General features: G+C 47.7%; 1 protein-coding gene across 1 annotated transcript in view; it reads left to right on the top strand.

The window, feature by feature from the left end:
• The first annotated feature begins 4,083 nt into the window (after positions 1 to 4,083).
• LOC310705087 (N-acetylated-alpha-linked acidic dipeptidase 2-like) overlaps positions 4,084 to 15,267 on the top strand; it is a 33,297-nt gene continuing 22,113 nt past the window's right edge. The window contains exons 1-4 of the mRNA XM_083499498.1: positions 4,084 to 4,416; positions 9,377 to 9,488; positions 12,131 to 12,317; positions 14,133 to 14,234. Coding sequence (XP_083355624.1) covers positions 4,335 to 4,416; positions 9,377 to 9,488; positions 12,131 to 12,317; positions 14,133 to 14,234 — 483 coding nt within the window. The 5' untranslated portion in view covers positions 4,084 to 4,334. The remainder of the gene's footprint in view (positions 4,417 to 9,376; positions 9,489 to 12,130; positions 12,318 to 14,132; positions 14,235 to 15,267) is intronic.

The raw sequence follows: 15,267 nt of genomic DNA, 5'->3' as shown, positions 1-15,267 counted from the left end.
TTTTGTGCCTTTACAAATCAAAATAAAGTTCCCTCTAAAAAGATTGCCGAGTGTGGCATATTGTTCTCCCAGGATGTTGGTTTACAGAGCAAATGCTTTAAACTTAAACCTGACCTGTTACAGGATGAGAAGGTTGCCTATCCATTGATGAGAAAATAATTACTATTATTAATATGAAATACACCTAACCACCTTTGGGAAGAGCAACCAGCTGACCTCTGCTAGCTACTGATGGGCACCTGCAAGGCCCTGGAGCTCTCCTTTGTAGTCCTCTATCTTTAAATTGGACTTCAACCATACAGGACTTCAGATAGAGGCAGTTCAAGCTGTGACTGACTCAAGGTCACCCAGTAAGAGTAGTGGATTTTTGAACCCAGGTCTCCCAAGTCCTGTTCTGATTCTCTAACCATTACACCACACCAGCTGCAGAAATGGTCAAAGGGATGAACAAGGACAGAATTTCCGCTATCATGTCATCTTCTCATCCCTCACCCTTGAAGTATGGATCCTGAGCCCCAACTCTGATATAACATTTATGGCTACGCATCTTCTGCTTTCCGTGGAGTGAAGCTTTCCTAACATCACCACCTAAACGCTTACATAACACTGCTAATAATACATGTTGCTTTCACAGCTATGGTTTGTGGAGGTGGCATCCCATCTGGTTAGACATATCTTTGGCGAGATTTGTTGAAGCATGGGCACCTCAGATTTATCCGTGTTTTGACGAGAGCGTCACAAGATGCCCTCAAAGGGCATAATGACAAACCTCGAGGACAGCTAGGTTTTGAGAGATCCAGAGGATAGCTAAAAGCAACTGATACAGCTCGTATCTTGAAGGAAACAAGAACTGTGGTGGAATCACAGCCAAGGAGCATCGAGTAAAGTCTCAGCTGCCTTATTTTGAGTCGGGCCATTAGCTGACTGGCAGTGGCTCTGTAGCGGGATTGAAAGCAAGTTTGGACATAGCCACCCCTATTCAATGGGGATGCTTAATGGAAAGGACATATGGAGAAGTCCATGTGCAGCATCTGCTACATGACTTAAAGCTGCAACTGGGCATCCAAAATACCTGATTCAGCTAGTACAAAAAGTAACTAAAGGAAGCAGCAGCAGATATTTATTTTCTGTGGCTACAAAGAGGACAGCTTTTAAAACAAGAGCAGCGAATGGGACACCTACACAATTTGCCCCTGGGGGTGGGAGGAACATATGTTTTAGACATTTTGGAAGAGTATTCTTCATATTTTCTTGATAGTATTTCCTTGGCATTTGGGTGTCAGGAGAGAAATAAACGCCACTTCATAAGACTTTTTCTTTTTGTTCTTTCTTGCACAGATTAATCTTTTGTCTCCAGGCAAACTACATACCGCACAGGAAATCCAATTGGCTCTCCCAATCTCTCTTTTTAACTCTTATCTGCAGTCGTGGTGTTGGGAGGGGAAGGGTTTAATGTTTCTCCCCACGTACTGGTACTCCCCACTGCAAAGCTCCTAGAGGAGGGGAAATGTTATGTACTGAGTTGAATAGGATCCAAAATGCAGCAGTCTGATTGGTCCTAGAACAATAGGATCCAGAATGCAGCAGTCTGATTGGTCCACAGGAGCCACCCAATCCAGCTCCAGGTGGAAATGAATCCGCAACCTGATTGGCCTACAGGAGAATCCTGGAATTAGCCAATCACATGGGGCCTATTGTGTAAATAATGTATATAAAGCAGACATTCTGGGGGAACTTCCATTCCTCCTCACCACTATGAGCTGAATAAAGAGCATGAAATCCACTCTCAACTCGGAGTATATTTCAGGGAAACAGGTACAAGTGGGCCTTGCTTCTTGGTCCTGTCACAGCGACTGTTAAAGGCTAATAATATATCTCAAGAGATTTCATTTTCCACATCAGATGTGACTTGTCCAATGCCTGTCTTTGCCTGCCTCATACCTGATATCGTTTCCAACATCAGGTGTAGGGCGAGTGGACATAGCTTGGATAAAAAGACCTCACAGGTCAAACTGAGAGAAATGGTAGAACACAGAGATCAAGGCCCATCTGTACTATACAATTAAAGTGGTATCATCCCCCTTTAAACAGCCATGGCTGCCCCCCACCCCAAAGAATCCTGAGAAAGTGCAGTTTGCTAAAGCTGCTGAGAGTAGTTAGGAGACCCCTGCTCCCTCATAAAGTTACAGTTCCCAGAGTTCCTCAAGAAGAGGACTTGACTGTTAAACCACTGAACAGGGCCTCCTTCATAAGCTAAAACTTGTACATACTTGGCCTTGACAAGGATAGAACCTGGGACCACGGCTGGTCCAAAACATCTTGGAACCTGAGGCAGAACCTAAGAAGGGAAGAAGGGACAAAGGAAGACCTAGTTCTTGTAACTCAAAGCCATTGGTTCAAGTCCTACCCTCTGGAGCAGGAGAAAACAAGCTTTCTCCATCTTCCACGTGACAGCCCTTAAGACAGGCGTCCTCAAACTCGGCCCTCCAGATGTTTTTGGCCTACAACTCCCATGATCCCTAGCTAGCAGGACCAATGGTCAAGGATGATGGGAATTGTAGTCTCAAAACATCTGGAGGGCTGAGTTTGAGGAAGCCTGCTGTGCTGGTCCCATGGGCTACCTAAGAGGCGAAGTCCAAGTCCGGTCCATGGTCAAAGGTGAAACATGGAGGCAGTCCATAGTAGCTGAAGCTGGGTGCAGGGCAGGGAGTCGGGTGAAGTCAGGAAGAGGCATGCAAGCAGGGAACCAGGGCGGGTCAAGAGCTCAGGCAGGAAAGCAGGACAGGGTTCAGTTAGGAACTAGCAACCAACAATGTTGCTCCCGCAACTTGGGACTGGCCTGGAGGTGAGCACTCCTCCTGCGGGAACTTAGCTCCCTCCGCCGCTCTGCCCTGAGCCTCTGCAGCTCAGGAGAGGCTGGAGGGTTACCTGACCCAGAGGCAACCTCAGCTTCCTCTGACGGGGCTGAGAGTGGAGCACCTGCAGGCAATGGGTCCTCCATCACCTCAAGAGCCAGAGCAGACTCAGCTGGTGCCTGCACCTGAGGATCCAGCACAGGTGAGGACCCTTCAGGGTCATGCCCCAGCCCCGGCTCAGCTGGTTCTGGAGGCAGGGACTCCTGTGCAGGCTGGGATCCCTCAGGTTCAGCATCCGAGTCCGAGGTTAAGGGGTGATATGATAGCCATGTTCAAATATATAAAAGGATGTCACATAGAGGAGGGAGAAAGGTTGTTTTCTGCTGCTCCAGAGAAGCGGACACGGAGCAATGCATCCAAACTACAAGAAAGAAGATTCCACCTAAACATTAGGAAGAACTTCCTGACAGTAAGAGCTGTTTGACAGTGGAATTTGCTGCCAAGGAGTGTGGTGGAGTCTCCAACTTTGGAGGTCTTTAAGCAGAGGCTTGACAACCATATGTCAGGAGTGCTCTGATGGTGTTTCCTGCTTGGCAGGGGGTTGGACTCGATGGCCCTTGTGGTCTCTTCCAACTCTATGATTCTATGATTCTATGATTCCCAGGCCATCACACCTGCCTTAAGATATTTGAAGATGGCCATCATTATCTCCCCTCTGGTCTCCTCTTTTCCAGGCCAAACATACCCAACTCCCTCAACTGTTCCTCATAAGGCTTTGTTTCCAGTTAGTGGTGGGTTGCCCCTTGCAGGCCAGCTGTCCTCCATCTTGTATTTCTGCAGCTGGTTCTTCCTGCCTGAGTGCAGAACCTGACATTTGTCCCTGTTGAAAGTTTCCTTCCAAAGGGAGAGAGAGAGTTGCAGGAAGCAACACTCAACCAGTGCAACGGAAAGGCACTTTGCACATGCTTGAGGGCCCTCTCTCCCTGATTATCCGCCACAGATGTCCCACTACAAAACAAACTCAAAACTCCCTCAAAACAAGCCCTGCTTTGCTGGTGCCGAGTCTGAGAGTAATCATTAAGAAAAACCACAACCCTCTAATTATTATTTATCTGATTCCTATACAGCCCTTTATCCAAAGATCGCAGGGCAGTATAATTAAGTACAGAGAGGGGGGGGTGGAAAAGAGAAAAACATCTTGATCTTTCCTTGTTTTCTTTTTTAATGGCAGTTTTGCAAACTTCTGGGGGAGGGAACCTTTCTGTCTTGCCGGCAGGAGACGTCCAGTGCCCACACAGAGGCCCCCCTCCTGGCCTGGAGCGCCCCTCCAGCAACCTCGGCTCAACTCTCCCCTGCCCCCTTTCTCTCGACGTGAGAAAGATCTCACAGTGGGAGGAGGGACGGCTCGGATCCTCTCCCAAGAGGGTTGCGAAAGCCCGTCCCGTCCTGAGCAAGCCTCCTTTCGCTCCGGGACGCGCCATGGCCAGGAGGAAGGTGGCTATCTGCAGCTGGCTGGGCTTCGTGGCTCTCCTGGCGATCTTCCTGCTGGGGCTCTTGGTGGGTGAGTCGAGTGAGGATCCTGGCTTGTGGGCTCCGGGAAAGGGGGCAGCCCCCTACTTGGAACAGGGCGCGCGAGTTGGGGTGGGCGAGGCGGAAATCAGAGCTGGGCTTCGCGCGCGTCAAAGCAGCCAGACGGGCTTCCCTGAGCGCACGGATCTCTTCGGGGGAAGGGCTACGGCTCAGTGGTTAAAGCAAGAAGATCGCGGGTTCGATCCCCGGCATCTCCAGGGAGGGCCGGGAGAGAAACCTGTCTGAAATCCTGATTTGCTGCTGCCAGAACTGAGCTGGGCGCAGCGCACAGTGAGAGGAGAGGTGGCGGTGGGGTGGTCAGGTAGCAACAGAAGAGGGAAATCTCTGCTGTCTGACACTTCGGTGGGTGTGGGACAAATAGTTCCGACCTAGTTAAAGGCAGCTTCCTGTGCACCCACACTTAATGGAACAAGCGCTTTGCACATGCTCCGAGGCACTCTTTTTGCTCCCGCTTTGCACATGCTCCAAGGCTGAGCGCAGGCATTTCAAACGGACTCTGGCGTTTGCTGGAAGTCCCAGCGAACCCCAATAATAATAATAATAATAATAATTTATTTATACCCGCCCGTCTGTCTGGGTTTGCCCAGCCACTCTGGGCGGCTTCCAATGAAACACTAAAATACAGTAACCTATTAAACATTAAAAGCTTCCCTAAACAGGGCTGGCTTCAGATATCTTCTAAAAGTTTGGTAGTTATTTTTCTCTTTGACATCTGATGGGAGGGCGTTCCACAGGGCGGGTGCCACCACCGAGAAGGCCCTCTGCCTGGTTCCCTGTAACTTGGCTTCTCGCAGCGAGGGAACCGCCAGAAGACCCTTGGCGCTGGACCTCAGTGTCCGGGCAGAATGATGGGGGTGGAGATGCTCCTTCAGATATACTGGATTGAGACTTTTTGTATTCCTGTTATGTACTGACCTTGTCACAGGCACCCTTTGGATTCAGAACCTCTTCTCACCAAGGCACAGGGTTTTTGGCAAACCTGCTGGACCCTTCAGCGGGCGATGTTATTGGGGAAGCCCATCCCTTAAATCTTCCATGCCCATCGCATCGCCCATCCAAGCTAAGGTGATGCTTGGATAATCAGATGCCTTTTATTCCCCCAAAGCGGCACAACCAATTACAAAGGAAGGACACCCATTTTATCATCTAGGACCTAGATAATAGCAGAGTAATCAATATGCTTCTGGCACCACATTCTCAAATTTCCCGTTTCTAACGTATTTATAGGGCGTCAGAAAACAAGCCTCCTGTAAAACCTCATGGCTTTTTATATATAAAAAAAATGTTGACAGGTGATGAGTGTGACCTGCAACCGAGTGTTGCAGCGCATCTTCCCTCTGAAGAGGAGTGCTCCTGTTGAGGGTTCAGATCAGCCATTCATTCCAAACAGATTATCCCAATCCTCCCAAATCCTGGTTTTCTGTTTGTTTGTTTTCCAACTCATAGTCAATATTCTGTGGATATTGAGCATGCAGAGTAGACTCCTATTTTGTGTGTGACCTTTGAGGTTTTGTACTTCCGCAAGCTTCAGGAGATGCCTTGAATACGCTGGATAACTCTGTTTTGGCTCCAGTCCTGTCGGCACCTGAGTTCACTGTTAGAAGGACTAATGAGAAAGACCTGAGACCTTGGGGAACTGCTACCAGCCAGAGCAGACAATATTGGCCTAGATGAATTGGCCAAAATGATAATGACTCCCTGTGTTCTGTTGCAGTGAGACTGTTTCGGCTCAATGCATCTATATGCTTTTTTTTTTTTTACGGTCCTCTTTATGGGGGAGGATAGAGGTGAAGCTTTGAAACAGTACAACTCTTAAGACAGGCAGGCCTTTTGCTGAGACTGAACACTTACATAACCCCGGTAAAGGAAGCAAGTCTGTCAAGGCACGATTGTTGTAATTGTTGTTTTTTCCCCTTCCGTCTGCTCACAAATACACAAAAGGAGTAATTTGGAAAGCTCTGTGTTATGTTTGATAAGCTGACAGTGGGGGCTTTTATTTCCTTAGCAAAGACATCGTGTCATGCTGGTTCCTCACCCCCCAATCCACCCCGATCACCCAAAACTTCTGTTTTTGCTTTAAGCTGCTGAGGGTTTTTCTAAAGAAGGCAGGCTTGTAGCTTCCTAGCAGTGGTGCTCTCTGAACAGGACTTTGTGGCAGATACCCCAGGGTCCACTCAGCAGAAGAAGCAGCCCCAGCATTGGCTTATCACGTTCTGAGACCAGTGAAGTAATGTGCAAGTAATGTATGGGGTGTTAGGGGAGGGGTCGTATTTCTGGTGGGGACACATCATGCTCCTTCTGGGGTAGTTTGTCTACCTTTGGGTCCCACCCTGCATTCACCTCTCACCTGTGGTGACAGTACAGTGGTACCTCGGGTTAAGAACTTAATTTATTCCGGAGGTCTGTTCTTAACCTGAAACTGTTCTTAACCTAAGGTACCACTTCAGCTAATGGGGCCTCCAGCTGCCGCCGTGCCATCACTGCATGATTTCTGTTCTCAGCCTGAAGCAAAGTTCTTAACCCGAGGTACTATTTCTGGGTTAGCTGAGTCTGTAACCTGAAGCATCTGTAACCCGAGGTAGTCACAACCTGGGGAAGCAATCTGTAACCCGAGGTAGTCACAACCTGGGGAACAGCTTCCCTGGCCAGCTAAACCAGGTAAGGGTAGCTGGTGGGGTTCAAACTAGCCTACTGCACAGTGGAACAACACCAACAACAACAACAATAACAACAACTTATTACTTACTCCCCAACCACTCTGGGTGGCTTCCAACAGAATATTAAAAACACAATAAAACACTAAAAACTTCCCTAAACAGGGCTGCCTTCAGATGTCTTTGAAAAGTCAGATAGTTGTTTATTTCCTTGACATCTGATGGGAGGATGTTCCACAAGGCGGGCACCACTACCAAGAAGGCAAGAAGGCCTTTGCCTGGTTCCCTGTAACCTCACTTCTTGCAGGGAGGGAACTACCAGAATGCCCTTGGAGCTGGACCTCAGTGAACTATGGGGGTGGAGACGCTCCTTCAGGTATACAGGACCAAGGCCGTTTAGGGCTTTAAAGGTCAGCACCAACACTTTGAATTGTGCTCGGAAACATACTGGGAGCCAATGTAGGTCTTTCAGGACTGGTGTTATATGGTCTTGGCAGCCATTCCCAGTCACTGGCCCTGCCCACCCCTGGCATGTGGCCCCCAGAAAGTTGCCCCAAAGAGAATGTGGCCCTCAGACTGAAACATCTTTCCCACCCCTCACTCTAGAGTGGATTCATTTCCCTCCTGCAGCTCCTCTTGCTGACAACTCTCCTTTGTGATCCCTGAGCGAGGGAAGGCATCTGAGCAATGCCACCGAACCAGCCGAAGCTCTGCTCATCTCTTTATTAGGCAGCCCAAGGGAGCAGTGACTCAGATAGCTCTTGCTCAGCTCAAGGGCTTCTAATTTTATTTTTAATAAACAGAACAAAACAGAAATGCGGGCTGCTTACTGGTTTAGCTCCAAACTTGCCTGAGTATATATACAAGATTCTTTCCTGTGCCTTGGCAGCTTGTTTCGTTTAGCCTGGTGTTGCCAACTTTTGAAGCAGCTCCTATAGCTGTCTATTTGCCCCTAGAGTACATGGGGAGGAGTTAACCCTTCCATCCCCAGCTGCGAGCCTTCCCCAAAGATGTCCCCTATAGCTGCTGGACTGAATACAGTCTTCCATTGGCTCTAATAGGAGGCCAATTCCAAGCCTAACTGCCACACCAGGGAAATTGTGGAAATGTAGAGTTAGAAAAGAACCCAAGGGCCACCTAGCCCAATGTCCTGCAGTGCAGGAATCGCAACACATGGTTCGCCATCCAGTTTGAAACCATCCTGGACCCTGCTTAGCTTTGCAAATGTGCTAGCAGATTTACTGCTGCACCACTCCTCACGGGGTTGTTGTGAGGATGAAATTGAGAGGAGGGTGGGGGGAGATCCATGTTGGCCACCTTGAGCTCCTTTGAGAAAACACAGGGTGATTCATAATGGAAGCTGTATCCTTCATTATGAATCACCCCGTAATAAGACCTAAATATACCTACGCAGTATATACCTGAGGTGTGAGGACACATGGGGGGGGGGAGGGAGAGAGGGAGGCTGCTCCAACCATTACATTACACTGCCCCCCATCAGATGTGAAGGAAATAAGCAGCTATCTTATTTTTAAAAGACCCCCCCTGTTTAGGGGAGTTTTTAATATTTAATGCTGTATTGTTTTTAACACTCGATTGGGAGTTGCCCAGAGTGGCTGGGGAAACTCAGCCAGATGGGCGGAGTATAAATAAATTATTATTATTATTATTATTATTATTATTATTATTATTATTATTATTGTTGCATGACCTTGGGCCAGTAACCCCCTCTCAGCCTAGCTGACCTCATGGGGTTGTTTTGAGGGTGAAATCAAGGGGGGAACCACATCTGGGTAGGCCCCCTTGAGCTCCTTGGAAAAAAGAGAACACACACACACACACGAAACTGGGGGATGAGGACACAAGGAGAGGAAGGAGAGAGAGAGAGAGACTGCTCTAACCACTGTGCCCCACTCCCTTGCATGACCTTGGGCCAGTCACTGTCTCTCCCTCTCTCTCTCAGCCTGAAGCCAGAAGAGGAGGCCACTGCGGTTACATATGGTCCATGGAGCAGAGATTCATCACCCCTCCTTTAACAGATGCAGAACTTGCCAAGGATAGTGTTTTGTTCCACAGTATGAGAAGCCTACTGATTTCTCTGGTCACATCCACATGGCACATTTAAAGCACAGGTTTTCCCTGGAAATAATCCCATCACATTGGATGATGGGCAAGTGAAAGGAACCTTGATATCTTGGCTGGTGCAATCCCATAATAGTAGTGCTTGGAAGGACAGGGGGGGCAGAACTGACAGTTGTCATTGCGACGGCATTGCAGGATGGTGCGTGAAATCGTCAAACAAGCCAGCTGGCACAACACACGTCTTTCGAAATGCAAGAAGGCAACTTTTTGCAGAACTGAAGGCGGAAAACATCCGGGAATTTCTGCGGTGAGTTTTGGTGCTTTCTTTGGTGACTGTTTTTAAAGTTGTAAAAATGCAGAGCAAGCTCCAGAATGACATGATCAGACTGCCAAATGAAAGGCAGTGGAAGCCAAAACAGGATCAGGCCCCTGCTTCAGTCTGTTATAGGAAAAAATGGGGTTGGCATATGCAGCCCAACTCCCCATCGAGGGACCCTGTGCCCTCTAAATCCATTATCAGTCAGAGAAGAATGGATGGAGGCAAAATCCAGTGAAAGCAAGTCAGATCTTTATTTTTCTGTTGCAACAGAGTTCCCTCCCCACCCCACCCCCATTGCAAGGAGGTGAGGACCCAGAACAAAGGTGTGCAAGAACTTTTAAAGACTTTAGAAATCGCCCGGCCCCTTAGCCAAAAAACACCCCAAAAGCATCATGCATAACATCACAGAAAGAGGCAGTCTACAACAGAAATTAGAGTGTGTGGCTGAGGGCCATATTTCCTTCCTTCCAAGGATCCACATGTCAGTGGTGGGTGGGGTCCCAAGCAAAAGTGGGGAGAGCAATAAATGTGAATTTTACTTTTGTGCAGGAGGCTAGCTTCTGCACATGCTCACACACCCTTCTCTATGTGGTGGAACGCTCTGTCACAAGAGACTAGGGCCCTGCGGGACTTGACATCTTTCCGCAGGGCCTGCAAGACAGCTGTTCTGCCTGGCCTTTGGTTTGGACTCAGTCTGACCCTTATGGTCTTGATTGATCAGCTACTTTAAAATGAGGCTGCATTTTAAACTGCATTTTAACCTGTATTTTAATTTGCCCCCCCCCTCTTTCCCCCCTATTATTACTGTGATTTTATTGGTGTTAGACGCCCTGAGCCTGGCTCTGGCTGGGGAGGGCGGGGTATAAATATATTATTATTGTTGTTGTTGTTGTTATTGTTGCTGTTATTATTATTATTATTTATGTTGCATTCAGATGAGCAAAAGGTGCTATCAGAGGTCAGGCAGAAATGCTCCTGGTACAAGGAAGGGGGTGGGTGGGCAAGGGGGATTTCCAAGGCTCAGAGAGAGAAGCTTGGAGGGCCACATTTGACCCCTAGGCCTGAGGCTTCCCCCACCTCTGTCCTAGAGGGTGACAGGGGTGGTGCTTAGCATTCTTCCCCCCTGCTCTTGCTGCTCAAACGTTGAGCATCTGGGGAGAGATAAAGGAGGTACAGATTGGAAACCTTCTCAGATGCAGAGCATCACGTGAAGAACAGACTCAGCTGACTAACCATCAGAGTTGCTTGGACTGTAATTTGCTGCAGACGTTGATTAATCATTGAACCACAATGTCTGCCTTTGGAGAGGAGGCCGTCATGTGCCTCCATCCTATCTAACCTGGTTTTCTTTTATCCCTCACCACCCCCACACATATTCCGCATACCCTACTGACCACAACCCTGCAATTTCACATATAGACATAGCACTCATTTAAACTTTAACCCACTTGAGAATCCACTCTTGGAAAATACCCTGAAAAGGATGCATCTCAGTTGGAATTTTTCCAGTTTGCCACATATCTGCTCTGCTTAAGGCAGCAGTTAATCATTCTTGCCCCTTGCCAAATGATGACTACTTAATTTGTTTGCTTTTGGACACGGCAGTACAGACTTGTGGAACTGTAAGCATTATCTTACTATATATAAAGAAAAGTAAGGCTGTCGTCATGCTGCAGTTTTCATGGCCAGAAGCAGGCGGCCCAGGCAAGCTGTAGAATGAAGAATCATACAGGGAGGGAGATACTTCACAGACTAGATAGGCTTCTGGTCTGATGCAGCAGGATCTTAGGTTCAGAGTAGTACAATAGTTCGCTAGATGGACTGATGAATTTTCTTAAATAAGGAGTAGGCAACTGCTTTCAGACCAAGGACTGTATTACTATCTGGGAAACCTTCTGAGGGGCAGATACACAGGGCAGAAAGGGTCAGAGGCAAACTGGGCAGAGCAATGCATGCAAATAGTGCCTTTACACAGCAGGCTAGTCACGCTCAAACATCTTTCATCCAGGAAACAAGAGACATCATAGAATTGTAGAGTTTGGAAGGGGCCATTAGGGTCATCTAGTCCAACCCCCTGCAAGGCAGGAATCTTTTGCCCAGTGTGGGGCTTGATCCCACAACCCTGAGATCTAGAGTCTTGTACTCTACTGACTGAGCTATCCCAGCAGAGTTCAGGCCAGAGCTCAGCCAGGCAAATAAACCCGAGGCCCAAAGTAAGGACCAGTGAAAGCAGTGGCCCCTGAGAAGAGTTTCGAGGGCCACATTCAGAGGGCCACATTCAAGCCCCTGGACCAGTCCCTCCCCAGCTGTTGTTGGACCACAGTTCCCATCATCCCTAGCTAGCAGGACCAGTGGTCAGGAATGATGGGAGTTGTAGTCTCACAAGAGCTGGGGAGAATAAAACTGCCCTGGACTGTCTTAAACCCCCACACCCATTTTTTAACACAAAGATGCATCCTTTGTGGGAGGGGCAGAGATGATATGGAATAGAATTATTTTGGAATCACCTACCTTGGCTATTCTAAACCATTTTGGAAAAGGTTTGCCTGCTTTGCCCTTTGGGGAACAGGAAATCCCAGCGCTTATCCTCTCTCTTTTTTTAAAAAACCAACCTCTGTGGTTCATTTCAGCTCTTTCACGAAGCTCCCTCATGTGGCAGGAACAGAGCAAAATCTTCACCTGGCAAGACGGATACAAGCCCAGTGGAAGGAATTTGGCTTGGATACAGCCGAGCTGGTTCATTACGATGTCCTACTTTCCTACCCAAATCAAAGCGCCCCCAACTATGTTGCCATTACCGATGATCATGGAAACGAGGTAAAGAGGGCAGAATGTTCCCTCTGCTGCATGCGAGCTGAAAGAAAAGAAAGAATCGCATTCAGGAGGGCTAAACTGTGTCAGATCTCGGAATCAAATTTGAAAGCGGGGGGCTTTTGTATTCCAGGCGCTGCCAATCTTTCTTGGGGGAGGGGTTTACACGGGTACATTTGGATTTTTGAGAGGGTGCCAAGAGTACCGCCTCTTCAGGTTGCTTCTCTCCTCTGCCCTGGCAGACACACAGAAAGAGAGGAACCACACACATGTGTGTGCAAACACAGAGAGTGTCTTTACTGGGTAAAAAATGGATCCGGTAGAATGAAGATGGATTCGCATTAGTTTGCATGATTTCATATGATGTCCTCTCCACAAAACAAACAAACACCCCACTATCAAATCAAACCTTTGTAGGGCACTGCAAAGTAAGAAGAGCAGTGTAGGGTCAGGCCCAAGGCCCATCTTGTCCAGCACTCTGTTCTCACAGTGGCCAGTCTTATGGGAAGTCCATAAACAGAACCTGTGAAAAATCACAGATCTAGTGTGTTTGCCAGAGCCAGAAAAACATTGGAATGCTTCTGCAAGGTCAAGGCACAACACTGGAACCAGTGCTGTGAAGAACTGGACCAGTGTAATAGTTAGTGTCAGACTAGGACCTGGGAGATCAGGGATCAAGTCCCCGCTTGGTCAGGGAGCTCCCTGAGTGACCTTAGGTCCGGGACAGCCTCTTACTATAACCTACCCTAATAATAATAATCATCATCATCATCATTTATTATTTATACCCCGCCCATCTGGCTGGGCTTCCCCAGCCACTCTGGGTGGCTTCCAACAAAATATTAAAATACATTAATGCATCAAACATTAAAAGCTTCCCTAAACAGGGCTGCCTTCAGATATCTTCTAAAAGTCTGGTAGTTGTTGTTCTCTTTGACATCTGATGGGAGGGCGTTCCACAGGGTGGGTGCCACTTCCAAGAAGGCCCTCTGCCTGGTTCCCTGTAACTTGGCTTCTCGCAGTGAGGGAACCGCCAGAAGGCCTTCGGTGCTGGACCTCAGCATCCAGGCAGAACGATGGGGATGGAGACGCTCCTTCAGATATACTGGACCGGGGCCATTTATACTACCTCAGAGGGTTGTTGGGTGGATTCAATGAGGAGAGGGAGAACCATACCCACCAAATTGAACTAGCGAGTGAAAAAGGCGGTGTATAAACCAACAAACTTTCTTCCCTCTCCTCTCCCTGAACAGATTTTTTTTTGGGGGGGGGGTAACAGGAAAGGGAAGGGAAATTCTGTTGGACAGCCAAAATTCCCTGCATTAGCCGAAGCCCATTGCTGGATGTTGCCTATTAACCCAAGGCACAGGTCGTCAAGTCTTCAATTTTTTTTTTAAACAGTGTGACCAACAAATTATGCCACACATCATGGGCCAAAATGTTTGGCGACCCCTGTTTTAGCTGCTCAGGTACCGCCCTGAGCCATGAGAAAAACACAGAGTTAGGAGAGGAGTTGGGAAAGGCAGTACTCTCCCAATTCCCTCCTTTCATTCTGTGTGTTTTTCAAGAGGGGTGGTCATGCTCTCCACCTCGACCAGTGAGCAAGGTCGTTGGAGGACTTGGAGAGTTTGTGGACACCAGCGAGGTCCTCAAACCATGGGCACCTAGCTGGTAGCCCAGCTCTTTCCAGAAACAACAACAACAATAGAGACTATTTGGCATTCAAAATATCAAATTCCAATTCTTAATGAGTACAAACTTTTTCTGAATGTATGTGACATGCTACTCCAGCTCTCTAATAGTGTCTCTTCTTGCGAACAGATTTTCAACACGTCACTCTTTGAGCTTCCTCCTCCAGGATATGAAAACGTCTCAGAGGTGCTGCCGCCATATAACGCTTTTTCGGCGCAAGGCACGCCAACGGTAAGGAGTGGGAAAACACAAATCCAGGCAAGAAGACAATAATGGTATTGATATTGAGTATCTCCACATTGTGCCTCTGAGCATGGGCAAAGTGTAAAGGGAGGGTTTGGGGTTGGCGAGCGATATGAGCAGGCACGCCAAGCCCTAGTAAGTCCATAGAGTTCTTTGGACTACAAAACCTCAGGGGCCCTCACCAATGATGGTACTTTTCTTACCTCAATCCTGCAGATCATAAACCACAAGTTTCATAAACATTTAGTCTTGGTGCCTGGGTCTGGACACTCTTATTATGGGGTGCAGAGCTGACAAGACAGTGAGTTAGGGTATTGTTGCCCCTTGCGCATCTCTCTACATCTCCCATACGTCTTCCTGACATGTGTGGACTTACAGTCTTTCCAGCTTGCGCATCACTGGTTTAAGAGTCATTGAGCACCCCAAATGTGCTGTTCTTCTATCTTCTTTCTCCTTTCCTCCATATCGACGGGACCTTGAAAATAACACTTATCTCAGCCTCCTTGCTTCAGCTTCCTAAAACAAACCCATCCAGGCATTCTGTGACTTCATTGTGATAAGGTTCAAATTGCTACAGCTAATAGTGTGGCAGAAAGCAGGTGTTAAACTTCAACTGTAACCTAACTTCAAGGTTTTAAGGGTTTAACTGCAGGCTGCAATTTGATTTATTTATTTTTGTAGGGTAATTTTTTCTTAAAAGATTTCTGTTACATATATTCCACATTTATACAATAGCCGATAAAACAAAACATCAATCAGTTACGTATTGTTTGTGGAACGAAAGCAACAGCAGTAAATACCAAACTTATTCGCTGATATGATTTCCATTTTGAACATGAGACGAACAAATGAAAGACAGTAATTTCTGCTTCTGTTTTTCCTGGGATATCCCAAAATCTCTAGTCAGTACCCTGTTAGCAACATTGGTATCTCTTCCTCTATAACAGGGGTCAGCAAGCTTTTTCAGCAGGGGGCCGGTCCACTGTCCCTCAGGCCTTGCGGGGGGCCAGACTAATTTTTT

Source organism: Podarcis liolepis (genome assembly GCF_965112155.1).
Source record: "Podarcis liolepis genome assembly, chromosome: 4".
Classification (NCBI taxonomy): domain Eukaryota; kingdom Metazoa; phylum Chordata; class Lepidosauria; order Squamata; family Lacertidae; genus Podarcis; species Podarcis liolepis.
The sequence above is the reverse complement of the archived record's forward strand: the minus strand, read 5'-3'. Positions and strand labels throughout refer to the sequence as shown.